At 43.5% G+C, this 27935-nt stretch overlaps 1 protein-coding gene across 5 annotated transcripts in view; it reads right to left on the reverse strand.

Moving 5' to 3' along the window:
* COL26A1 (collagen type XXVI alpha 1 chain) overlaps positions 1–17273 on the reverse strand; it is a 179666-nt gene extending 162393 nt beyond the window's left edge. For all 5 annotated transcript variants that reach the window (XM_063342417.1, XM_063342414.1, XM_063342416.1 and 2 more), the window contains exon 1: positions 16831–17273. In XM_063342417.1, the coding sequence (XP_063198487.1) occupies positions 16831–16982 (152 nt within the window). In that variant the 5' untranslated portion in view covers positions 16983–17273. The remainder of the gene's footprint in view (positions 1–16830) is intronic.
* Positions 17274–27935: the final 10662 nt, after the last annotated feature.

The raw sequence follows: 27935 nt of genomic DNA on the forward strand, positions 1-27935 counted from the left end.
AATATCCATGGAATCTGTCTTTGTTAAATTAGACTGACTTGATGGAATTTGGCATTCGACATCCACGCAGCATGGAAATCATGCACAATTACAACCAAGTATGTCATTTTTGCAACTTAAAAGCTCCTTGAATTAGACCCTTTCAAAAGAAGAACCTGAGTCTAAACATTTTTGCACAGCTGGATAACCTGGTTGTAGATTGGTCTCCTGCCTTCATATTGCCAATACAACCGTAGTACTGGTTTGTTCGTTCCTAGAAAGCCTGACCTTGAAGTAGGGGTGAGGTCAAGGAAAAAAACATCCTTAAGATCTTGACTGAAAGTATGGAGCTGGGATTTGGAACACCGGCTGTTTGTCCAAAATACACCCCTGTGTTCAAAAATGAAATTTGGCACTTGACTATGTGTCCTCCTCTGAAGATCTTATCTAGAACTGCTTAAGTTGAGAACACGGCCATGATCTTCATTAAAGTACAAAACTAACTTTTATCAAAGTCTGTGCCTCTAAGTTTACTCCAACATAAATTCATTCAGAATTAAACTCTAACTTTGAATTAGCAGGAGGTGGAGGGGGAATTTTAAGTGGAAAAACAGAACACTGACACACTCCTGCTCGTCCTCAAAACCTTTGTGGAGAGAAAAACATCAAGGAAATTAGCATAAGGTGTCGGCATCCCTATAACAGTATCCTGTGCTTTACTAGTGCTCCTGTTGTGGCTACAGAATCTCGTCCACCATCCATAAAGTCATTACCCATAGCTGTCTTTAATTCCCCTTGCTACATTACATCATAACAAAACAACACTTTGCACAATTTGAGTCCTCCAAAACAGACAAGTCAGGCTCCTGCTGGTTTTCAGCATCTCCTTCAAATCACTTACTTAGCCCTACAGGGCCTGTATCTGCATGCATCAACAGCCAGTCTGCAAGGATTAAACAAGGTCTGCTCCTGAATTTATTTTTTTTTTGCTTATAGAGCTCTGTACAGAGAAATGTGCATCTTTGTGCCTCACATTCAGCCCTCTCACAGCACTTCCCAGCAGCAATGAAAGCCACATGCATGACAGGAACAGAGGGACTTCGCCTAAATGAAGTAGTGTTTTTCATTAGCATTATACTGGCACCAAAACCCACAAATTACAAGAAGAACAAAAGGCAATGTCAAAAGGAGACCACTGAGCATATCAAAGAAAAAAATTAGGATGGCACCATCAAGTCATTGCTTCTTATTAATTGTATGATGTTAATCTGCCCACGGAACATGCATGTTTCAGGTTTTTCCTGGCGCTGAACAGTAGAGACATTACTGTCATTGGAGACTGGTACACCCTTTTGATAGCTAAAAAGAAAAAAAATATATACTGAAGGAGATCCCACAGACAAAACATTGCTTTTTCTCTTCAAGGGAATACAGATTTGTTTTCCTGAGCTATTTCAACACTCAGAGCAGTGTCCTGTGGGTGCAAAGTGCATTGAAAAGCAGTTCAGAGCATCACCTTCAGATTCACGAGCATTAGGATGCAACTGGAAAAACCTGTACAGACAGCTGTGCCAGGTAAACAGGACCCAGAACCCTTTTAGCAACACTTCTTCCACCTGCCCTCTCTCCTTCCCTTTTCCTGTGGCACATTACAATCGTTTCATTCAGTGTAGGTCTTCAATTTGTTGAGCAACTTGTAAAGGAGTTCGTGGGCTCTAGCATAGAGGGGACTATGCAGCAGACCTTTCTAGAATAATTATCTACCATGTGGTTGCCCATCATTGTTTTCATGAGCCAGATTTCATGAGCCAAGGGGACCTCTTTCTAGAGGGAAGTTGCAATAAGCATGCAGGCTCAGCTTTATTCCACATCACTCTGTTTCAGGTGACTGCCATATAGAGCCAGACATGACAACATCCTCATTGAAACTGTGAAAGAAACAGCCTTTCCTCAAATACAAGAAAACCCTACAGCTTTCTAATGTTTCCAGTGCTGCAGGAGGTGATTAGAAATAATAAGCCAGTCTAGACAAATCCATCTACTTATGTTGCTTTGAGATCAACAATTCCTCTTTTGCCTTTCTGAGTTGTCAGCTTAGCTGCTTGCGTTCAGTGAGGCAACTGAAGTTCAGGTACCCATCAGCCAGCATTTGCATTAGGCCTGAGACAAGACTACTGCTGGTGCTCCAGGAAGATTTTTTGGGGAAAGCTGCACCCTACCAACATGCCTGTACTCCAAGAGCAACGCACTTTTCTCCAGCAACTGCTCTAGTGATACGCCAGGTCATACTAACTACCGGGCTCTCTTGTGTAGAGTAGATAAAGCAAGCTGTCGTCTGCTTGCCCAGCTCAGAGATCCCCAAGATGAGCCACGTGAGGTCCTGGTTCAACAAAAACAAAGCCGTACAAAACCTCTCTGCCTGGGTATTCAAAGTGTTAATCAGTCTGAAAAACAAAACCCAAAGCCTGTGTGTTAATTTGCTATTTAAATTGAAAAGTTTTTATTCCATGTCTGCCATGTCTGGCACAAGGCTGTCCTGGGCGTTACTACAATAAAAAATAATTTGGAAAATAATCCTATTGTTCCAGTCACACCCATGGGAGTTTCATGTGTAGGGAAGTAGGAACATCAAAACTGAGATCTGTTGTGTGATCAGTTTGCCCTTTACAACAGTCAGTTCTGATTCTAGTGCATGTCGGGAGACAGATCAGAGATAGTGAGCTAAGGCGGGAGGATGTCACAATAGCTTTAAGGTTAACAAATTCCTATTTGCACAGCCTAAAACTCTCAAAAATCATCTTTAGTGTAGTAAACTAGCAATAACCTTTACAAACATCCACACCCATGGGTGGTTAGGTGATCACAACTTCCCCTTCCCTGCCTCCCTCTCAAGCCAGTCATTCCCACTGCCCATCTAAATACAGTAATGAATTGTCCTAAAACACCTCCCGGTTATGAGCACTTTCAAAGTGCTTTCCCTGCACGAAGTGGAAGCCTCACTCAAAGCTCCATGCGAATATAACAGCTTGGATGCAGTACTTACAGGCACACAACAATCTGCTATACCAGCAACCTCCTTTTCACCTTTCTCCAGACTCCCACTCTTACACTCTGCTGACTGCATCCATCCAATGCCATAAAAAGTAACTACATAGCATTTGCTGTACATCAGCTCTTCTGCACACAGTAGTCCCAAACCCCTGCTAGCAAACACTCTGTATTGCCTCGTCAAGTTTTAAACTCACTCTTAAGCAGATGGTATAGGTTTCAATCACACAGAACCCACTGCACTTTCCTATCTGTCTATAGATAGGCCGTACTCTACGCTCTAGCTACCTATTTTCAATTTTAAAGGTTCTTCTGCTTTTAACACATCTTCCTAAGCTTTCACTGGTTTTGGAAGCAGTCTCCATACCTCATTTCTAGCCAAGAACAATTATTTTTATCTCCTTTTAAACCTTGCTGCAATCCAGTTTGTTCATTAGAAAAAAAAAAAACTTAAAAAAAGAAAGCCTTTCTCTTGTGAACAGAAACACTAACACCTTTCTCCGTTATTAAAAAATTCTTGAGCAATCTAAGAAACCGCTTTAGTGCCTTGGTGCTTTGGAAGCCTCTATTTGGAAGGGAGATGGTCTTGAGGGAAGAGATCTACATTTCGGTATCCAGGTGGAAAATGGGTTTGATTTGGCCAAGTAATAACAGCCGAAAAAAACCCTCCATAGCCTGTGCATGCACAGTAGATTCCTTCGGAATGATAACACTGCCTTGAAACATTCCTGAGTACACACATGGGAAACCGGATGGGGAGAAAGCAGCACTGAGCAAGAGAGGGGACAGCAGGAGGTCTGAAGGAGAGATACAGACATTTAGCCAGAAAAATTCCTGCCCTATTCTGTGAGGAATTATAAGCATGGCAAACTCCATTACATGGAGGTTCGAAGGGGGTTTTTGTGTCTTGCTGAAGTTTAAAATTACCTGCCAATGCAAAAGGGCAGGGCAACCTAGCTGTCCCCACCAAAGCAGAGTGGAAAACCCCGCAACAGCACGTTAACCACAAATTTAGTAAGGGAGCAAACTGATGCACACAAGTGATCCAGCCTCCTAAAGAAAGGCTTCCCAGGCATCCCTCACGGTTCTGCTGGGAGTTCGAGTGTCTAGAGTCATTGGTGAGAAGAGTCTCAGCCTACACATGCAAAGAGGCAGCGACTGATACTAGATATACCCGCATCCCATTTTAGATACATACTACTCTCAAAAGCTTGTGGCAAACTCAAGGCAAAGCTATTAAAGACAGATGACCTTTTTTTTTTTTCCTCCTCTCCTATTTACACAGATTTCTTCAAAACCAGAACATTCAGAAGACCAAGAGTGATACAAAGAAGAGCACGGAAGATAAAAGTTTGATTAAAACAAGCAATTGTGACCTGAATTTTATTGATGGGTTACAGTTATTCTGTCTTTCTGCTACCTTTGCTGTAGTTTGGGAAGAACAGCATACTGTTGCTTTATTTACTGCAGGCAAACCAGTAAGCCTGTGGTTACTGGGCTGCTCAGCAACAGTCTACAGTTTATTATTATGCTATATGCATATGCAAACAGCCTTCACACACCAAGGCTAAAGCTTGCTTGTGCTTTTTCTCCCTCATACACACATACGTGAGAGTTTTCCTTTATATCTTTCAGTGCAGCTTGGAGAGATTTTTACATGCGGTGTCTCAGCAAAGGATAATGCCAAATACAGCCAACCTTGCAGGCGAAGACAGCAGCTGCCATCACAACAGTGCTCACTTGACCCATTTATAAGAAAGCATATAGGGATGCCATGTACCAGCCAAGTCACTGAACGCATCAGTGCTGAATGTCAAATTAAATCGCTGTGACAGACTCATGTCACATACTTCTTGCAGCAGAAAAAACTTGGTATGAGTTTCAGTTGAAACCACTCTCACATACACAAATCAAAAAGGTTGGTTGAACCTCAGAGCAGGGAGTGACAGAACAGCTACTGAACTGTTTCCCGTTGCTGTTGATATGTCCATGGGAACAGCCTAATCAGTTATCCAATTATTACTGGCAATATCTGAGCCACAAGCCATGTGGGGAGTATGCAATTCCAGTCAAATACTTGTGTGGGGTTTGGTATTGGGTTTTGTGAGGGGGTTTTCTGGTTGTTTGTTTTTTTGTTGTTTGTTTGGTTTTTTTGTTTTTGTTTTTTGTTTTTAAAAAAAAAAACAAAACCAAAACCAAGAAACAACAAAACACAACCACGCACACCGGAGCTTATGGAGGTGCCCTGCAAAGCAAGCCTTGCTTTCACAGGCCACAGAGGTGCTCAGATACAAATCAATAACTCAGACGTGGGCAGGACAAGATGACTCCCAGGCTCAACCAGGACACCAGCCGAAGCGTCTGATACAAACCAATCTAGTTTCTAGTTGCTTTAAGCACAAGAGATGAGTTGTGACAATTCTTACCATTTCCACATTCCCACTTCTCCCCTCTCTTCCCACCCAGCGCAGACAGATACAGCTTCACCCTTACCTTCCCAAAGGTTATGCAGTGATGCCTCCAAAAGGTACCTGGGAGCTGAAAGTTTACTTTCAGCAAAATTTTATAGTCATTTGTAGAGGCTGCTTTGAAAATCTTGTAGTTCAGCAGCCGATAATTATGTCTGTCAAGCCCCGCCAAGTGGTTAGAGAGCTTGATTGTTTCAAAGGGTATTACCCAAGAAAATGAGTGTGTTGCTGTGGTCCTTGCAATAAATTTCCAATGGGTTTGGTTACAGAGGTCTTGAAAGGGTTTTAGCAGACTTAATTACACTATCAGGACTCCAGTATTTTTCTGGTGCTTGGCAAAATGGGATCCTATTATTTCTGCTTGCAATGCACACTCATTCAAAGCTTACCAACAGCTCGACAGCCTAAGAATTCCTGCAACTTCAAAATCCAAAATTTTTGTATCATTTGTGATATACATTAGTGACTTCCAGTAACAGTGGCCCAAGAGACAGCATTTTACTGTGTGATAGTTTAAAGCATTTGGCTCAGTGCTGTACCCTGAAATACACTGCAGGGAGACTGTATATTTTGCTACAGGTTACACTGATTTACAGCAGCATTAAGCCAAGTGCTGTAACATCCTACAGAGCCAATTTGCCTTTTTGCTCTCTGCTATACATCAAATGCTGCATGGGAACGGAGAAAGTTTGCAGCATCACAGCCCAGACCTGCCTTTGCTCAAAGGCTGGTATCGTTTGGTAGCACCCGTTGTTTCTGGCATTTTTGTACTGACCCTGTTGGTCAGTGCTGCTTCTATAGGTGTGTTACACATTCAGCCTCCCCCAGGCCTTCCATTGCAGTTGGGGAAAGAAAAGAACCACAGCCTGTGCCATCACCCAACCCTCTGCTGCTGTTCAGTCCAGCCTGTCCTGCTCAGCACCTTCTTCTCTCACCTCTCAGCCTGCCCTCCAAACTAAATCCCCCTCTGCAAAGGTCAGACAAAGACTAACTCCCAAAGACTAACTTCAGTCATCCAGGCTCAGCGAGGTGTATTAAACAGGGAGCACAACGACCTCTATTCTGTAAAAGTGGAAGTTTATACGAGTGCCAAGTATTATCATTCATAGATTTATTATAAACTTCTGCATATATTCATATACAATACTTTGGATTTTGCAGCTTTCCCTCCAAGATCTAACCACACCCTCACAAAATAGTCCCCAGAGCCTTCCCTTACACGAAGGGAAGTATTACTATTCCCATTTTATTTAGGGGAAAGAAATGAGAGAGAGAGAGAGAGAACTTGCAAGTCTTGGTTCCCAGACTTTGTGCTGCTCTATAGAATATACACTGAGCATTTAAGGGAATGGTCTTTTTCTTGGGAAAGAGGGTGGAAAACAAAGCCTTACGAATCAGCCAGCTGATAATTAAAAGCAACTTAATCCAGATCACTTTAAGCCGCACATGAGAATCTGAACTCCTCAGATGCTGAATTCCTCTGCCGACCAGAAAAGCCAGGGTCACTTGCCCAGCTGGTCACTATTGTTCTGTCCAATAAAGTTCTGGCAGGAATGCATGTTTAACAAAATACAGAGATTAGGCATAGCAAAGAATGCGGCTCCCCCCTCAGTGTTTAGGTTAGTGGGGTTTGCCACATTGAAATATTGAAGCTTAAGCATATCAGATTTTCTCTGTCCTGTACTGCTAGTGCCAGTGACAGACACAAGCTGACAACTCAGCTCTCAGGATCACTGCCATTTTAGCTTTAAATTCATTAAAATCAGCATAAAAAGTTCACCTCAAAGCTGCAGTGATCATTAATTGAATTAAATCAGTGTTTTCTTGAGGATGTAGAGTACCGAGTGAGAAAGGCTCTCTGTACCTCCCATGTGCCAGAAACTCCCGAAGGACAAAATTTAAACCAAGCGAGAGATGCAAAGGACCAGATTTCGAGTCTTGCAACAGAGTATCTTAGCTTCAAATGTCTTAGTATAGCCTCAATTTCCAAAAGGAAATCTAGCATCCAGTGACTGAATACAGCATTAAAATGGCAATGACCTTCCTAATATCCGACTTGTCTCCTGACAGTTCAAAACCAGAATCTTTAGCTCAATTTACAACATGGCACGCAAGACTAGAGGCAGATGCAAGAATGTCGCAAGAACAAGTCATACAGATGATCTCACAGAGGTCTTCACAGATCTTGCAGGAACACAGCTTTTACCAAGTCAGATGCCATGCACAAAGCCACACAGGACTAAGAATTTTTCCAATAGGTTTGCAAAGGATATAGTCCTTGGAGAACTGTGTAAGGAGGTTACAAATAGCCTGCTTAGACCTCAAAGTTACTGGCTTATATTTAGAGATACAAACGATTCATAAGTTCCCCTGAAGGGGGTATGGTAGCTCACACTGTGTGAAGTGTGGTTTATAGGTAGGAAGCATCTAAAATCCTGTTACTGTAGCAGTCTCTCCTCTCTTCTCCCTTCACAGAAAGCTGAAAAATAACTTTGTCACAGCCACACAGTAAATCTGGAACAGGTACAGCTGAGATACAGAGCTGCCGACAGCCAGGGCTAGGTATTTTCTTCTAGGAGAGCCTTTTTTAGTCACCCTAGCACAGCAACAGAAACCTTATTCTAGCTGCTATCACTTTGATTGCCACCTGAAAATGCAAACAACTCAAAGTCTGTACAAGATACAGTGATGAGACAAGCAGACAGACATCCTGCATTGAGCAGGGCAGCAGAAACCAGACCAGTTCTGCAGAAGAAGGAATAGGCAAGAAGAAAGCCAGGAAGCCAAGCAACCTGAGGCAGGAAGAAGAGAAGTGGCATCAGATTAAAAAAAAAAAAAAAGTCTTTTTCTTTAGGGAAAACACAAGCAGAATCTCCCTTGGGTTGGAGTGTTAAATTCACGTCAACCCTCCTTAACACACAAGCACACTGGAGAGCTGTTGGTAGAGCTGTCACCCATTGCTGCCTCAAATGAGGATTTGAAAAAGCTCCCTGTGCTCTGCTGTGTTTACAGCAATAATGAGAGCCTGGAGGAAGGGGTTAGAAACATCTGAGTTTAATAAGGGCTAAGCAGCACACAGCAAAAAAGAAATGTCTGCCCTTCCGTTCAGGGCTACCACACCCCACCAAGCACTGCAGCATCAGGCCAATGGGAGACTCAGCACGGAGACGTTATGTCATCCCAACCGCCGCAGCAGCCCATCTGCCCCAAGCCTTCTCACGATGAGAAGAAGCATTTCAAACCAAGCTGAGAGCTCCCAGCACCACGCTTTTGAACGGCTAAATAAGCAAAGTCCTGTGGGGAAAAAGCAGATGTTGACTGACCCCGGGCACAAAACAAGCCAAGGACAGAAGGGAAATTTTTGTGCAGTGTCTTAACTGAGAAACTCCGTCTCACAAGGTCATCACAACAGGGCAGAAGGAGTATTTAGCTCATTTAGCACCTATGCTGCTGCCTTTTCTTAGTCCTAAACAGCTCTAACATCCAATGTGCACAGGGTAAGGACCATCCTATTCCGGTTTCTCACACAGAACAGAAGACCAGTAACTCCTGTGCTCAGGTCCTGCAATTGCGTTTGCTGCACCCCTTTCCTCACTTCTGCAGGGTACCCCCAAAACTGTCCTTACATGAAACAGGTGTCTTCCATAAAACATCTTTGCCTACACTGCCTTTATGAGGCACTCTCTTCCCACCATTGAGAAGTGGAAAGCAGGAATCAAGAGTCTTGTCCACCTGCAAAGTCAAAACCAACTTCCCTTTAGAGCGCATATACACACACAAAAAAAGGAAGGGGGGGCACCCAGAAGAAACAGGACTGGACTCAGTACATCTTGGTTACATGACCATGTCCAGGAGGATATTCCCTTGCCTCATGATTTCATTGCACTGGCATTTCTGAGATGTTCTTCGTGAGCAAATGCCTATATCTAGTGCAAATGCTGCAAAGAACATCACTTCCACCCAGTTCCCAGGCGCAGAAAAAGTTGTAACCAATTAAAAAGACATCTGACTACATAACCTGGTGTCAAGATTGGACATGAATAGATGCATTTCTATGTAGAGGTACCTCACATTAACTTTAAAGTTTTGACTGATGGTTTGTTTGCTCAGCACAAAGGAAAGTAGCTGGATAATGACAGCCTTACTCAGCTCTCATAGGGCAGACAGGAGACACACAGCAGACCACAGAGAAGTGAAAGGAAGAGTCCTACATAAGAGAAGCTCACAGATAAACGTGTCCAGAGAAGGGCCACGAGGATGATCAGAGGGCTGGAGCACCTCTCCTATGAGGACAGACTGAGAGAGTTGGGGTTGTTCAGTCTGGAGAAAAGAAGGCTCTGAGGAGACCTTATAGCGGCCTACCAGTATCTTAAGGGGGCCTCCAAGAAAGCTGGGGAGGGACTTTTTAGGATGTCGGGTAATGGTAGGACTAGAGGGAATGGATTAAAACCAGAGATGGGACAATTCAGACTGGACGTTAGGAAGAAGTTCTTCACCGTGAGGGTGGTGAGACACTGGAACAGGTTGCTCAGAGAGGGGGTGGAAGCCCCATCCCTGGAAGTTTTTAAGGCCAGGCTGGACGGGGCTCTGAGCAACCTGATCTAGTGGGAGACGTCCCTGCCTATGGCAGGGGGGTTGGAACTAGATGATCTTTAAGGTCCCTTGCAACCCTAACAATTCTATGATTCTATGATACCTTCTCTTCTCAGCTTCAAAATCAGCTACTATGATTTTAAGTGGCAGATTCTCTATTCCAGATAGAACACATAGATATGGAAGAGGAGACTGATCTGTCCCAAACATGAAACATTATGAAGCTGCCTTCAGTAGCATCCATTGTGTGGGCCTCCGGGTGGAAGCCATTTCTAAACAGTTTTATCCTTCACCAAAGCTATGATTTCCCTGCCTTGGAAGCTGAAAAGGATTCTCAAACCTGAAATAGCTTCCTATTTGTTGGTCCTCTCAAAAAGCTCCAAATATTTTCAAATAGCCAGGCCTTAACATTACAGGCTACACTTCCACCCAAGCACACTCTTTACTTGTACATCTGCTTGTTTCCAAGAGAAGGAAAAAATTAAACTTGTCAAAACCAGCCAAAACATCTAAACCATGTTATTCCATGCAATAAATTGCCAGTCAACAAATAATTGTTTCTTCCTAAAAAGGAGATAAGGAACAAAACCAACACGAAACAATATCACAGTTCCCACCCTTGTTCTTTTCTGTAGCAGTATTAAGGACTGTAATTCAGATCAACGCCACACTGTGATAAATACACCAAGCAGGAGCTTCAGTGTTATTCAAGGATATAAAAAGTTGAAAAACTGCAGGACAGTAACCCAATTACTTATGCCCCATTATGCTTTTCTTAACTTTTGCAGCTATGATCCTTAATAGAGTCCCTGTGATATCTAAACTGGCACAGACTAGCTTTATGCTCAAGGCCTCAAAATAAACATGCCTCAGTGAAAGTAAATTTAAGCACTGTCTACATCTCTCTAGTTAAAAGTGAGTTGAGAGTTTTGAGCATATTGCAGAAGTGAGGTTGGATGAATTTTAGTATTACCCTGCAGGAGGTGTAGTCTATGCTTTACAAAACAATAATGTTTCCAGACATGCTGGAGGTCTAATGCAAGAAAGAGCATGAGTAGCTGGTCCATTATTCTAATCCAGCAGACCTAAGTCACTCTGTGCTTTCAGTCCTTTCATCAGTACCTCAAAGTCATTCTTCATTTTCCCCCCTTTATCAATACACAGCCCAATAAAACAAAGATGTGAGTAAATATTCTATGATCCAAGTGTCACAGAACTGCTCCCCCCGAGCAAAGACGTGAAGTTTTTAGCCTGACATGTTTCGACTAGGATTTTAGCATACTAACAAGCTCAGCTTTGAGAAAATGAACAAATAAGGGTTATTGAAAGAGACACATTCGTTAATTTATCCAAGGGGAGCACAAGTTCACTGTCACCCATTGCTTTGCCTCTCTGCTCCCTTTTCCTTCCTAGAATTGGTAAATGAAACCTACATGAGAGGAAATTATTCACACAAGCATCTGGAAAGGCAAGACAGTAGGAGATTTCCTAAACAAATACAATTTACTGCAGTAACTACAGTCACGCCTGGTATTTCAAAGCCATTCCAATGTTGCTAGGTCCTCACACTATCATTGGCTTCGCTGTTTTAATTGCATTGTGAAGCCATAGCACTGAACCCAAGTCAGATGAAGATCATATGGCTGTAGAGTCCAGGAAACAAACACCGGATAGTTCAAGGGTTTGATGATGAGCTTAAGACCTTCTGACCTCTTGGTTACCTGGGTAGGGCACTTCAAAGGTGAATTAGCACAGAGGACTCAGCACAACACAAATCCCAGTTTGTTTGCTTGACGTCCTCACACAGTCCATAGCAAACCAAAGAAAACCAGAGACCTCGGGCAATGAACAGACTATTAGGCGATGGAGGGAATGACTCAGAAGGCAAGGTCCTGTCAGTAAATGGAAAAAGAACCACACTTCTCCAATATGTACAGTTTTATATTCCACACCCGCTTAAAAGCCACAAGCGGTTCAGAATTTGGGGCTGACATCAGGTTCAAATCATCTTTCTCTGGTAAAGAGGGAATTAAGAGACGACCATCAGGAGAACTCCAGATATGTTCTGAAAGCACTCTGGCAGACTGCATAAATCAGGATGTCCATTTATAGATCACCTTTTAGTATCAAGAACAGGCTTCTATCACACCCTTACTTAAAAGTACTAAAACCTCACCTAAGAGGTTGGAGGTTGTTACATTACAGTGCAGTGGGCTGGGGAGGGGAAATTCCATCCTAGCAAATGGGTAGCTGTAGGACCAGGCACAATGCAGGCAGCTTATCTTGAAAAGAGCAGATCTACCTATAACAAGTCCACCCAGACATCTTGATCTTCAAAACCAGCCATTCAAGTAACCTATTAGGAGACTGCTAGCTTCAAGGAACAATTGACAACATATTTCAAGCATCACCTAAACATCTGAAAGCATCAACACTTCAGACTTTTCAGAGGGGGAGAGTAAGACAACCTACAGTACAGGGAAGCTGATGTCAGTTTAAATATCTTTCCCACATCAAAGCTGCATATAGAGCATGTTTAATTGTTCCACTGAATCCATGGCAAAGTGATTTGCCCTCCGACACAGCGTGAACCATCGTAGAGGCGCAACTGGAACCCAGGTCTCACTCTCTTGAGCTGTGCTCTGAGGCGCATATGTACATGTGGCAACAAGAAATGGATGAAGCCACCTGGCTTTCCATATTGAAGCCTCTGCCTCTAGCAACCAAAAGATGCACTTATAGATTTCAATTGACTGATATTACTTTCCGTTCCATATCCACCCTTGAGAAACATCACTGCTGTAGCAAGCACTAGTGTGGTGTATGAAGGCATGGACTCCGGCTGTGATGAGCACGAAATCATTTATTGCTTCTCAGGCCTTGGCTTTTATACTCAAGCTCTAAAACTTTCCATGCACCTGCTAGGCAAGTAAACACGTATTTCAGATCACTGACCTAGTCCCCTTATTCAGTTCCCACCAAGATAAGCACGTGAAGCTGTTTTCTTGTTCCATGTTTATGTTGAACCAGTTCCTCTTTGTTCCATCCATATCGATATCTGCATTCCTGTTTTTGTGTGCTCTGCTCACTGTGTCCTTCACCGTACGCAGGCCTCTGCTCATAGATCTGCCACACACTAGAATTTACTATGCAACCAAACTGATTTGTAATTACCAATATAGTCTGGAAAAGAACACCTACTTGGACAGTCCTGTTCATTCACAGAAAGATATTTTTAGGCTGAGCTGTAAGTGTTTTGAAGGTCTATCTATCACAGTTGGACTTTGCATCCATGCCAGCTGATTTTTGTGACGCCACTGTAAAGCTAGCCGTAAGAAAGAGTTACCATCCTACATTGCTCTCCAGTTCATGTTTGGGGGTTTTCTTTCAGCTACTTCCACCTCACATCCAAAGAGGTTTCCAGTCTAAAGACTGTATCTAGTCTCAGAAGTTTCTAACTCCCACACTTGAGTTCACAAGGACTTGATGCACGATTAATTTGAAACTACAGGAAAATAGGATGAGACGTTAAGCTGGGAGAACACCAATTCCAAAGACAAGTAACACAGATGCAGGCGTTCTTTGAGAACCAAGCTACTTCCAGCATGGGAAAAAGCTTCCCTTAACTCAGTTAGCAAGGCTTCTCATGTCCAAGTCAGGAGGACAACGGTTTCTGTTTGGCAGACAGTCCCTCCATTCTTATGCTTTGTGTAAGACTCACTTCCCCTTCTCATTGCCTTAATGCAGTAGCAAGTTAGAAATGCATGCGCTGAATGTGAATTTCAAACAAAATAGGGAGGCCGCTACAATCTATACACTGCCAACAAACACCACTGCTTGGGTTTCAGTCATTATTATTTGCACGTCTGTTACAGAAGTTCAAAGTAATTCAAGCACATGGAAAGACAGACTGCAAGTGTCTTTGGTCCAATAACCAAGATCTGTCAACTGAAGCCAAACAGAAGCTAGAATTTTCAGTTTAAAGAAGGAAACAAAGCAAGCAACATTCCACCAGAACAAGTATTCCACAATTTCATTTTGGAAGATGTGAATAATTTTTTTTTCTCTTCCAAATTTCCACCCACCACCAAGGTTTTTATACTGCCCAGGGCCTTAGTTGTTTTGGCAGGAAAAAATGGTCAGCAGTCCTCAGAGCCTCAGAAGCCCATCTCTGAGACAGCCTGCAACCTAGATACCAAGAACTATATCAGCTATTGAGTTTTGAATGGGTTTCTAGCTGGAAGACAAAAGATCCCAGCAACTTTTCCCCACACACACTTAGAGAAATACAACTTTTATGACAAGCTAATTAAAAAAAAAAAAAAAAAAAAAAAGATAGCAGATTCCCAAACAGCTCTATCATGTCTTCACTTGCTGATCAAGGACAGAAAAAGACAACTGGAGGTTGTGTCTTCTATCAAGGAAGCATATCAGCTGTAGACCATCACATCAGTATGTGCTTCAACGTACCAGAACCTGGAGCTGCAGCAGTAATTTTCAAGGGTCTGGACTGCTTATACTTGGCTGGTGGTACCCAGGAAAAGCAACAGAAGTCACCGGACAAAGCACCCACGGGTAAGGTTACAGAAGAGAAAGCGAGAATGGCCACATAGTGTCATTAATGGTAATCACCTACCCACCATCCTGCGTCCTCCACAGCCTCTTCAGGGCAGAGGCCAGAAGCCAGCAAGCTCTGCTGTGACAGAGCTGCTATCGCTTCACATAACTCAGGTGCTACTAAGATCCCCTGTTTAGATGGCAAAAGGGACACTGAACAATGTAAACAGCAGTTTACACCAATCTGTTTTAGTCGCCTGAGAAAAGGCTTCACACTCACATAGATCAATGTCAGACTTTAGAACAAAAAGCCTCATTCTTATCCAGGACCATATTAAATCCAGAAAAGCACAGCTATCCCAACCTGAAGCTGCACCCTGCAGGAGGCTCCCCCCAAAGGTCCAACATTGTGTCTGGTTAAAGTTTTCCCACACAGATTTTCCCATCAGAAAGTGAAGCTGTTAGACATTTTCCAACAACAGAACTCCACCACTCAAGGGGAAATTAAAGCATACAAAGATTGCTTCAACGTGTGATATTTGACTAAGCACTTGAGTTTTTATTTCTAAATATCCACCAGTGATTTTTCCCTCCCTTCAATTTCTTATTTCCCCCTCTGCTTTAAGCTAGAATGGGAGATTCTCACATGGCAAAGTTCCATTGGACAAAAAAAAAAAAAAAAAAAAGAAAAAATATACCAGCTTTCCCAACATCATTGTTTAAAATCGGCTTTAGATGGTTTTATACAATACTTTATAGACTTGGAGAGGGACATGTTCCCCTGACAAGGCATCAGCTATCCAAACAACTGAGGCATGGGAAAATCATGCAAGAGTGTGAATTGGGGAAGGTCTTTGGTGAGCAGAGATACAGTCTGCACTCATGTAAGCGTGGTAGCTCTGAACAAAGATCTGCAGGCTAATAGATATGTAAGACAAATGACATGTGGTTCTCATTGCAGCTCAAGCTTTGGGAAGGGGGTACCTTGGAACAGATCCATCTGGGATAGGTTTATCCCATTACTCTCCTATAATTTTCTGCCATTTCAAACCCTTTGACAGTTACTGTAGTTTAACATCACACCCCCTACAGACTGAGGCCTGTTTGACAGGCCAGCAAACAAAACCACCCCCACTTGGAGATGAAATACGCACCATATGTGAGAACCGTGCAAGGCACAAGGCTAGCGCCCACTCTTGTATTTGTGTGACACGCCGATGTAAATCTGCTGTGTAGATGCCTTATCTCAATTCCTAGCCTAAATAAGTGGTGCTAACCTAAGCCTCCTCCACAGCAGCATAACACATGCATACTAGGTATTAGCAAGGGGAGGAGGAAAAGAGGTAGAGACAGGATGGATGAGCCCTGAATATTAAATTCCCAAGTCCCCATTTAAGTGAATTTCAGGGAAAAAAAAAAAAAAAAAAGTGAAATTCAAGAACAACTGGAATCAGGTTAAGCCACTCTCTTGCTTTATACAGTGCGGCTTATTCATCTGAACAGCTGTTTCACCTCTAGAGAAATACCCAGTGAAAACAGAGGGGAGGGGGAGAAACCTAAATTGTTTGCTCTACTGAAGCAGCAAGATACAGTAAATCAAAACTGATTTACATTAAGTTAATAAGAAATTGGTTGGGGGGTGGGGGAAGAAGAGTGGGAGGTTTGGTTTTAAACAGCTATTTGAAAGCTGCAGCTCTTGAACAGACATCTGTAATTAAGGTCTTTCCTTTGTCGAGCTGAACAAGTTTTTCCTCGCAGCCGAGGGCTATAACAGTTCCCTCTACCGGCATCACCCGTGTCCAGGTCCAGGAGGTTTTACGGCTCTGGCTGCGCAGGGACGCGCTGCCCCCCGGACCCGGCAAAGCCGCCTTCCCCTCCCCGACGGACTGGGGAGGCAAGAAGGGGAGAGTCTGGGGGGCTTCATTTGCAAAAGCTCAGCTCCTTGATTCCCTAGTTGCTCGCTGCCCCAGGTAAGGGGGCTGCTGCGGGCAGGTAGGGAGCCTCACCCACCCCCTTTCGGATGGGGGCAGCCCAGCCCGGCTCCCCGAGGGCCAGCAGCCCAGCAAGCCCCTCGCAGCCTCCGCGAGCACTACTGCCCGCGGTTTTGCCGTGCCCATCGCTCCCCCGGGGAGCCACCGGCGGGGCCCAGCCTCCTCGCTGGGGAGGCGGACCCAGTCTTACTCACCGGCGACTGGCGAAGCCGCTGCCCGGCGAGCCCGAGCTCTGTTCTGGGTAGTTGTGCTGCAGGGTTGATGCTGGGAATTGATAGAGGAAGCCAGTCCCTAGTGCACATCCATGCAGGCAGCAGCACCAGGACAAGAAAAGAGCGAACTGCATTTTTGCAAGAAGAGGGTTTTCCTCCCGCCTCCCCCGTTTCCTCTCACACGGCACGGCAGGCGCGGGGCCCCACCGTGCCTCCCCCGGCCGGGGTCACAACGGGATCCCACGGCTCGGAGGTGTCCCCGGGACCGGGGAACACGGGGCAGGGGTGCCCGGGACACAGGGACCGCTGCTCCGGCTCACAAAGCGAAGCCCCGTCCCTCGGCAAGCCGAGCCCCGGCGGCGGCTGCTGCCCGCGCAGGGGGTCCGGGGCCAGCGCGGCTCTTTGCGCCCAGGGCGCACACTCAGCCCCCGGATGCCTTTTCAAATTTGGCGAGGTTGGTCCGACTCCGTCAAAGGGGGCGTGGGGTTTCGGCGTTAACCCTTGCCAGGCCTCGCAGCAGACCCCGCTGCGAAGGGGCTCCCCGTCGGTGAAGGCGGCCGGGCACCCCGGGGCCCTGGGCCGGGCCGGGGGAGGCGAGACGCGGCCTTGCATGGGCACGAAACCCAGCGAGGCAGCACGCTGACACCCGCGCAGAGCTGGCAACGTCACCACGGGAAGCCCCTGCTCATCAGCAGCTTGGGGTCCAGCTACCCCATCAGCAGGCAGTTCTGGCAGCATGCCTGGGGTGCCTGCACCCCAATCCCAAACCATCACTGACACAGATCGCCAGGCCCTGCGTCTGCCTGATAACTGAGAGACAGTTCCAAGGGAACCCACTGCACTTCAGCAGTGAACCCCAAACACCCAAAATGCCATGTCTGCACTGTAGAAGTTACACAGATAAAGTAGGAGGTAAATAATTTTTAAGATGCTTCATTCACAAGGTAACCAGTGAAAAAAAAGCAATCCCTGCTTCAGAATGTGCATCCTGCTCATTTTGGCATCACACATAAGCACTCAGGATGGCCCTGAGCTTGAAGAATTGCACAGTCAAGCCCAGCCACAGACAGGAGGAATGTTTTTGCAGTCCTGGAAGGAGGCGGGTGTTTTGCAAAGACAGTACCCTGAGAAGGAAGCCAGCAGCAAGGCTCCCTCTCTCTACAGCAGCTGAATTTGAGTTTAAAGCCCTTGTATATCACCCATTTGGTGACAGTGTCACAGACCCTGTTTGCTGGCCTTTCAGTGTCCCCTTCCCAGCTCTGGAGGAACCTGGGCTGTTGCAGCTTACTGACTCAGCAAGCAACTCAACCAAACACCACAAGGCGGGATTTAATTTTTAAGATAAGATGACACAACTGTGTCACCCTGCTTTTACCCTCAGATCCTGCAAGCTCACAGTACCCTCCCTGCACCTTTGCTGTTTGTGCGGCCATCCAAAGACAGCCCTGATTTATCACCAAAAGCAAATCTTGCTGGGGTATCCTTGGAGCCTGGGGCTTCCCGGGGGGGCTCTGGAAAGGCGGAGACCTGTTCCCCCCCAGGGGCAACACAATGCCTGCGAGATTCTGCAGCTGGAAAACGACTCCTACATGATACCAGAAAAATGGCTGAGTTCATCCCCCACCCCCTGGTGAGAACTTACCCTCCCCCACGGTGCCCACCTCCAGAGCCTGCACACAGAGATAAATAGCCCCTGGCTGGAGCCTGTAACCAGACAAGTTTAGACTGCAAATGAGGCACCAGGTTTTTAAACAGCCGCTGTCATTAATCACTGGAGCAAATCACACAAGGAGGCAGGGGTGCAGACTGCACCACAGCTCAGCCTCCCTGGGGTTGCCCCACGGCTGCCCTCAGGGTGTCCCGGACCCACGGCTGGAGCAGGCAATGGATCAGCACTCTATGGGCTCAAAGGGAGCTCAAAAGGTCTGGTCCAACAGCACTGAGCTGCCAAACCCGCTCAGAAACAGCTGCTATTTATTTACAAAAAGGCCTCAGTGCCTGGAACTGAGACATAACAGGGCCCTCTGTCCCCAGCCTTAGCTCAGGTCAGCCTGAGCACCCTTCCTTTCAGTGTCCCCTCACCCTCAGCAAGGAGAATTTCTTCCAATCCCATCTCCCAGCCCCAAAAATACACACAGGTCCCAACAACTCACCCTAAGATGTTCAGCCACTCAGCCATTTTGCTCAAAGTCAGTCCTCAGGAAACCTCCTCTGCTCGGCCTGACAGGGTAACAAAAAAAAAAGAGGCTTACTCTCCAGTCTCCCCTCTCAGTAGGGCTACAAACTGCCTCAAATGCATCTGTCTCCTGGGAAAGTAGTCAGAAGCTGCAGCATACCCAAAACACTGGACAGGTCTCTGAAACTCCCCTGGCCTTTAATCTGAGTGATCATCCTCAGCTGTGTGTGCACAGCTAAACGGGGTGCAGCTGGACGCTCCGCCCCTGCCAATTTTATGCCAGCTCTAGGCTGTGTGCTGAGGGCCTGGTTCAGCCTGTTATCCCAAACGTACTAAGTTCTCTCTCCTGACAAGCTGGGATAGATAATTTATCAGTATTTAACAACACTAAACAGCACCAGTAGCTTTCTGACCTATTCTCCTGGCTTAGGTTAGCCCCTTCAGAAGCTCTTTGCAGTCTTCAAGTCTTAACTGTCTAAGACCATTTTATTTTTGGTTGCATGCAAAATTTGCTGCTTCAGCCTTAACTGACTTTGCAAGACCCTAGGAGATATTAAACACAGGTGATTAGACAAGACAAGATTCTGGCAAATTATTAGAGACATCTGTAGGAAGCTAATATTCTTCCTATATCATGAACTGAGAGACTGGAGACCAGAGGTCAAATGGCTTTGCTCAAGACTGCAAAGAGCTAAAGGCAGAGCCAGAAATAGAGCTCAGATCTCCAGACTCCCATTACTTCTGCCCTGTCCCTAATGCACTCTTGCTTCTACTATGTATGGCTGATTTAAAATGAAAATGAAGAATTAACTTCCAAGCTGTTTTTGGAAAGAGAGAAGAAAGGGTGATATTGTCTACTGTAAGGGGAGAATTAAAGATGACATTTCATTTTAGTCCTTTGGATATGCGTAATATAATCAAACACAATAGCAGTAATAAATGAATATTTTTTCTCCCTACGGTGCTTACGAGTGCAACATATTCTAACAATTTCTCAAAACTATGTTGATAAATTGGAAACACAGTGATGGAGGTAACAAAGACGGCCAACAAAAACATAATTCATTCAATTTATCAGAGGGACTAGCTTTGAGAAGAGAACCCTTGAAATCTGAACAGTCCTATTCTGCTGAACCAGACATACTATATTTCAAACTATAAAGCTACACTTTTTATGCCTGTGCATAAGCATGTTAATTAAAGATTTGCCCAGGCAATCAGGACTAAATAAATTACTTGGATGTATTTCACCAACTCAGTTCAAGGTGGAAGAGGCAGGGTGCATACTGGAAAGCCACAATGCATGGAAGCACAGGGGGAATCCATCCCTTGGATTTTGTGAGTGCACTTCTCATGTGGATACTAAGTAGAGACCAAAGGAAAAGCAGCTTTGTTCTAGTTGATATAACCTTGTGGAGCTTTAGAATTATGAAGTGTCCTTTTGAAGTCAGAAATAAGTAATTGATAAGACCATCTAAAACAAAATTTATTTGGATAAATCCCTTCTAGCTTCCTAAAATGTCTAGGTTATTTCATTGAGATATAACAAAGCACTCAAGGAACCCTGGAAAATTAGAAGAGATGGGTAAGAGCTTAGTAACAGTAAGAGTTCAAGATCTCTATTATAAACTAAATTATAATATTACTAAGGTTATTGTAACACATCTATTACTAGGGAGTCAAACCAAACCTGAGCCAAACTGAAAATATTAGGGGACTGTGGTCGTTTTTCTTTTAAGCCAGGATTTATTCCAATTTGACCTGGAATAAATCAATCACAGCTCAACTCAAAAGGGAATAGAACTGAGAAAACATCACACTTACATAAGCAGTTTAGCATACGGTAAACATGATAGACAGTGATATTGTAGGAAGCAGAAGAAATGATCCAGAAGTCATGACTTTGGCAAAATTCAATGACCTTAGATGAGAACTTTTGTTTGAGTGAAGCACTTGTGTGGGTATTAAAAAGTAATATGCTAGATAAAATAACTCGGATTGAAACATAATTCAGCAGATGGAAAATGTGATGACTCAAGAGATCAGCGAGACAATGGCTACGTCTGGTGGAATTATACATACTCTGAGCATTACTGTGTCCTGGGAAGAATAATGTATGTTGCCTTTGATGTCAGGCAAAAATTCTCTCAACTGGACATGCTCTGAAGCATAGATCTGCACAAGCCCAGAGAGTTTGTGAACACACCTTGATCCATCAGACTCACCAAGAATGCAATAAAGCGGGGATTCACACAGGTGTGATAAAGCCAAGGCACAAATAGTACCAGGTCTATTGCACTCAAACATGCTGGAATAGAAACACATTCAGAAGTAGCCAGGAAGAACTGCAAGAGTTATCTAATTCCTCGTCCTTCTCCATGCTAGAAGGCAGGATCTATATACATACATGATTGTTGGCACAAATTTTTCTGCTTTCTTCTGAAAGACCTCAAGACACAAACTCCCCATGCTCCTCTGAAAACATATTCCAATGCTTTGCTCTGTGTACTGGTAGTTTTTCTTAACATCCAATCTCAGTCTGTTTTGTTGCAATTTAAGCTCTTAAAGTCTTACTTTCTCCATTATGGATGTAGAAAACTATTCCTCCTGTCTTTGAACAGCCTTTTAACTCCTCAAAGTACTTTTAAAAATGGTATAAAACGTCTACTTGCCTTCTAGAATCCAAACAATCCCACCTTCATCAGACTTTTCCTGTAGGTCATATGTTACATACTTCTGATCCTTTTTGGTGTTCTCCTCTGGACTTCTCAGCTGGTCTGCATCTACCTCATAGTATGGTACCCATAACCTATACTTCTGTGCAATACCTCTGCCCAGATGAGGATTTGCCTTTTTGACATCTGTACATCATTGTTAATCCATGCTTAGTTTGGGATTCTCTACCTTTTCTGCAGAACTGCTAGCCTGACTTTCCCCCATCCTGTATTTGCTTGCTAAAACGATTCCTGCCAAAGCACAGTGCCCTGCAGTTGTCCTTAATGAGTTTCATCTTATTTTATTCAGATCATATCACCAATTTGTCAAGATCACTTGAAATTTTAATCCTGCCTTCCAGTGTTCTTGCATTCAGTTCCAGCTTTGCCTCATCTACAGATTTAATAAGCATGCTCCCTCTTCCATCACTGAGGTCACTAAAGAAAACATTGGGAGGTCTGTCTCCATGCCTGTATCCTCAAACTATGTTCCTGTTCATTAACTGTTCATTAAACATTATTCAGTCACTGAGGGCTGCCTGTTTGCTTGATGTTGTACAGGACATAAACACTGAACTTATAAACTCTCCAAACCACAAATGGTCTTGAACTTCTACAACAAAACAAAGTACTTTATAACATGCAGTGTAAAGAGCTACCAAATATCAGGCTGCAATTTTCAATGGAGTCGCTCACTATAGGATACCCAGATTTAGTGGTATCTGAATGCTTAGCTGATTAGTCCAGTCATGGACTCTCTCTGAATCTGAGAGAAGTAAGGATTTCCATGACCAAAGAATGTCTCAGTTTTGGACTCCGACCCTGAAATCCTCCTACTTCTCTCAATTTCCCCATGGACACAGGTTGCCTGACTTGAGCTGAGTTCCCTTTATGTATTGCGTAAGCCACATAAAAGGAAGTGGGTTCACCCCCTTCTTGAAAAAATACACAAGTAAAGGCATACGGAACAGATAAGAAAGGATTTACGGAAATAAGCACCCTCTTTCCAGCTCCTGCACACTCCAGAGTTTGTACCACCCACCCTGTGGAGCCAAGGAACAGAATTGTGGTGGATGCAAGCAGGGAGACTGGAGTCCCCTTTCCTCCACACAGCAAATTTGTATGTTCCATCCATATTTTCCAGCTTTCATTGATTTTTTTCAAATCTCCTAGGAACTTTCCCTGTGGGCCATGACAATGAGGCCTAACCACAATAGTCTGCTTTTCTTAGCTGGCTTTCACAGGCCCCCTAGAAGTTGGCTATAGTCTGTCAAAAGTTTGTGGGATGCACGCTGAAAATCGCTGCACTGTAGCCATTGTACAGGGACCACCACCTCCGCAGCATGATTCTGCCCAGCTAAGATCTGAAAATGCCTCCAGTATTTTCACCTTAGGTGTCTGCAGTTAAGGTGGATTAATAGCAGTCATCTGCTTTCTTCCTCTTCTCTCCTCTACCTTGTTCCACAAACTCCTTATCTGCCAGCCATCTGTCTTCACATGGCAAACTTCTTGCCAGTCAGTGCCTTTCTGCACCATCTTTGCCTGTGTTGGACCTTACCACACAGGCTGCAGGACCTTCTGTCTCCTCCTTGCTGCAGGTGTTTTCCAGAGCCTGCTCCAGCATGACTTTTCCTATCTCTGTGTTTTACTGGTAAACAGTCAGCCAGTATCCAACTGTCATACCCATATTTTCCTCACAGTTCTATCTTCACCTGATTCTGCTCTAAAGCACCATGCATCTAGATTCACGGGACCCCACTGATAACTAACATTACATATTTCTTGAAGCATTCACATGAGCCTCTCCCTTCTCTGTCATCATTCTTTTCCCAAGATCCTATTTTTCAAATTAAGTCTCCTTGTTTTCATAGACTTTGTCTGTTTCAATGTGATTAATCCCCTTCATTATTTTAAAATCATTGACTGAATCACAGCAAGATCTCTTTTTAAACAAGATAATACCAAAGCTCTTCAGTCTTGCTTTATAACTCAGAGCTGAAAGGCATGGTATTATTCTCATTTTCCCTGCTTTATCCCCTTAATCATATCCTTCTTAGGTAGAGTGAGCAGTACTGAAAAGAGCACTCTGAACAAGAACTCACCAGTGTTTCATGTAATAACAATAACACCTTTTTGATATATACTCTGTTCTTACCGTAATGCAACCCAACATCCTGTTCAGTTGTTGGGGTCTTTTTTCTACAGCTGTGTGCTAGCTGAGAGCTCTGGGGATTATTTAAAGAGAATATTCTCCAGATTTATCAATTTACCTTTATGAATATTTTGCTCTATTCATTCTAAGGGGAGCAATCACATAAGTAAACCCCAACACTGTTCAGTGGCACTGTCTTGCTCTTTAGCTGGCTCTCTGCCAAATCTCCTCTCTTGAATCTTACAGATTCCTCCATGGAACCAATAAAAAGGCAACTAAGGTGCTAAATATGAAGGAATCGTTGTAGGCATTAAAGGCTAAAGTCACTCACTGCAAGGCAATTGGATCCAAGTATTTCTTGGCTATGCACATGTACACTAATGCTAGCTTAGGTGTTCACAGTATGCTCTATTGTCACCAATGGATACCACACCTAATGGGCTTGGTATCCAAAATCCACCCCTCTTCCAGGGCCTCTGGGTGGTTTTGTCAAACAAGCTTAGTCTGAGTACCTTCTTGAACTGGTTGCATGCAGATTTCCTTCCCTTCCTCACTTCCATTTCTAAATGACCTAAACTGGAACTACTAAATTGTTCTTTGCAAATATCCAGCTCCTCACATAGAGCACAGATCTCTCTCTCCCACAAGAAATGCTCCTCTTCTCTCTGTGTTTTCTCTTCTGCCTAAGGGAGCTCAGTCTCTCTACAGATGCAAAACCAATCCCCAAATAATCCTCTGGGATTACACTGGCTCACAACCCCTTGTGCCACTGGGTCTCAGTCAGGAAGGATACATGGACTGTCAGTCTACATCCAGAAAGAATCTGGTTGAACTCCCTGACCTACCAAAGCCATCAGGCAATCTCTCAGCGCCTCCCTTTATAACACAGGGTTTAGTGCTTTGTTATATATCATGGCTATTGTAAGGATAACAGAAATGGAATAAAAATGATATGGTATAAATAGTAAAAATAATGAAAGAAGAGAAGAAAAAAATAAAAGCAAGATGAGACATAATCTAAAGGGAGAGATAAATTGTTCTTTTTTTGGCAGAAAGGAAATTATAAAGTCTGCAAGATACTATGAAATGTTTAAACTGATTGTTGCCCAAAAAAAGAAATAAAAGCTTTTGACCAGACTGAGGAGATTTTTGGTATGTGGTGGAATAGTAGGACAAGGCTATCAGCCTTGCTGTGTGCCTGGAAAGAAGTGGCTCACAGCAAAACATTTTTTGGCTCAATTCACATCTTGAGTATTTAACTCTAAGATTGTTGTGAAAAACCCAGTGCAGTGCCCCAGCTGTAGGGTGATGCGCTATTTTGCATTGAAAACAGGTGTTCAACTGGCTGACTTTCTAGTGGAGCACAGTAGATTTGTCCCAGATTTTCTGTACATGATCTCTAGGTAATACTTGCCTTTTTTTCAAATGTTTCAAGAAAATTAGATAATTATTTTCCATGTTCTGAGCCTTCCCTGAACTGACTGACAATAGATTTACAGAGCTGAGCTGTAGGTTGGGCAGAGAGGGAGCCTGGCCAGCTGACAGAGGAGGCGAGCGGACTTTGGAAAAAGCAGTGCTGCAATTCTGGAGCATCTCTGAGAACAACCACAGCTTGTAACATATGCCCTGGCACACTGCAGTTATGACTAGTGACCTACTGAGGTGCAGTGTCTGGCTGGGGAAGAGGAAAGCAAACAGTCTTGATAACCCAACCATTCATTTCCTTAGTTTTGAAGCTGCGATAGGTAAAGAACTACATTAAATGAAACTCTCCACTGTGTTTATTCATTTTAAATGACTTTGAGATACAGTTTCTTTGAAAGACCCTGTATAATCAATCTCCATTGTTCTGTATATATTTGCAGAAGATAACAGCTTCATTAAAATATGGTGTGCTATTAACAGCAGTAAATATATAGCCCTAAAACTTAAAATGTAATGCAATTAAATAAGAAATATGAACCTAAGGAGGTTAAGTGCAATCAACCACTGACATTTACATTTGATTTGAATTAAAAAACACACACACAGGGAAATAAAGGACCTCCGTACATACTTGGATAACAGGAAATCCCCTGGATGTAAAAATAGGGAATTTAAGAATGGAGAATATGAAGGTCTAGTTCAAATTAAAGATTTTATGACTGAGGACTCCATTAAATCTTTGAACACTTACAGTAAAGAGTTTGGAATGCTTCCAGTCCAATTCTTTATGTTCTCACAAGTGACAGATTATACTTCTGAACTTCTACGGCAAAAAGAAAGAAAGAGCGATTGTATTAATCCATCTAAATCTGGAGCTTGCTAATTAAGATGAAAACTATAACAATCTGTGCTTAGGTGAAGCATAGTATTTTTATAACTCAGTTCAAGACAGCATCACTAGCCAAGCCAAAAGTAGAAGATTTAAGTGTTCAAATTATTGAAGAACAATAAAATAACGAAGCACTTAATACTACCTGATCAACAATCTGTACTAATTATAGTACTCAGTCTACTTTGCTTTTTATACTTCCAAGACATTCCTCATGGTGTTTAAAATGCATAGTTCAACACGCTGCTTCTAACTCTACCCCTACCTGCAGAAATGCAAGGATATTCAATTGCAGCAAGTTGGCAGTGGCAAGCCACAATTCAGTCAAAATGCCAGTCTCACACATACATGTATTTGTAGCCATAAGATATTCAGGAGGACCTTTCAAATGAGGAGTTTGCAAGTGAGTGAAGCATTGGAAACTAATGTACTACTTTTCCCAGTATCAAGGGAATCGAGGCGAAATTATCAAGGCTACAGATTTTTAAGTTGAGGACATAGAGTTAAGCATTCATTACAGTATCCAGGTACCTAAGCAAAGGAGGTGGGATTTGAGATCTCGTTCCAGACTCCTCAAAACATACTAATTACTGGTATAAATCTGTTGTCTCTAATGTCATACTGCCAAGAGGTAATTAAGCCTTAAATTAAAATGAATGTGAGACATCTGAAAAGACAGCTGATTTGGCCCAGGATGTTAGCAGAAACGTCATGCCTGGAAGGACCGCAGGGTTAAGGAACTCCCGTGTTTGGCCATAAACTCCAAAGTAATACATAAGTCAAATCAGAGGATGAAAATGAGAGAAAACAAAATATTCCTGTTAGTAGGATCTCCTTTCCTATAGGACCACATGGCAGTCCCTCTAAAGACAATACACGCTTTTTTGCTTGCTTTCTATGAAGTCATTGAGAGTCTGGCCTTGAGCGAATAAAGAGATCAGACAATGTTAATAAATGCAGGCTCTTTCCAGCCCAACAGGGGCGGCAGACACCACAGCTGTCAGTAAGAAACAAAACTTACTTTGAAATTTTATATTCAAAACAAAAAGCATACGGGTCTAATAGAAAAGCTTCCATGAGCGCTTGTGAATCACAAAAACCAATTATCCCTTGATTGTCTTGTTTCAGTACCTTCTAGTCTACCACCTATGAAACCGTTTTTACCAAACATAATGAAAGGTTTTAGCTCAGCCCAACAAGATTGCCATGCTCTCTTCTAAGAGTAAAGAGTTCCCAACACATCCCAGCAAAATATTTCTCATTTCTCACCATCAGACCGTATTTCTTTTTGACTGCTCTCACAAACAGGTATTGAGAACACCAAATTTAAGAGGTCTGACTAATGGTATGGCTATATTAATTCAGTGTACATCTCTATGGTAGCCGAAAGAAATGGTTCCATCCTTGTCCCACTTGGCAACATCCCCACTGGTCCTCATTGCCTTCTTTGTGTTAGCACCAGGTTTTTATGTAGTTAGGCAGTGAACAGGTTCAGGGAGCTCTAAACTGGTAATTTGAAGAAAGCTAGATGGAGAGCTGGGGACATGGATGGAGGCAATACTGCTTCTTTGAGTGGGTGGTGATACAAGTTTATGTCATATGTAAAAGAGCATGCATCCACAGCATAAATTAAGAGTCCAGGCTCTGTCAACGGGCAGTGAAGACTCTCCTAAATACATGCTTCCAACAAGTAATTCAGAATACCTAAACCAGAAGCCTAAAAGACAGCAT

Source organism: Chroicocephalus ridibundus, chromosome 7 (assembly GCF_963924245.1).
Source record: "Chroicocephalus ridibundus chromosome 7, bChrRid1.1, whole genome shotgun sequence".
Classification (NCBI taxonomy): domain Eukaryota; kingdom Metazoa; phylum Chordata; class Aves; order Charadriiformes; family Laridae; genus Chroicocephalus; species Chroicocephalus ridibundus.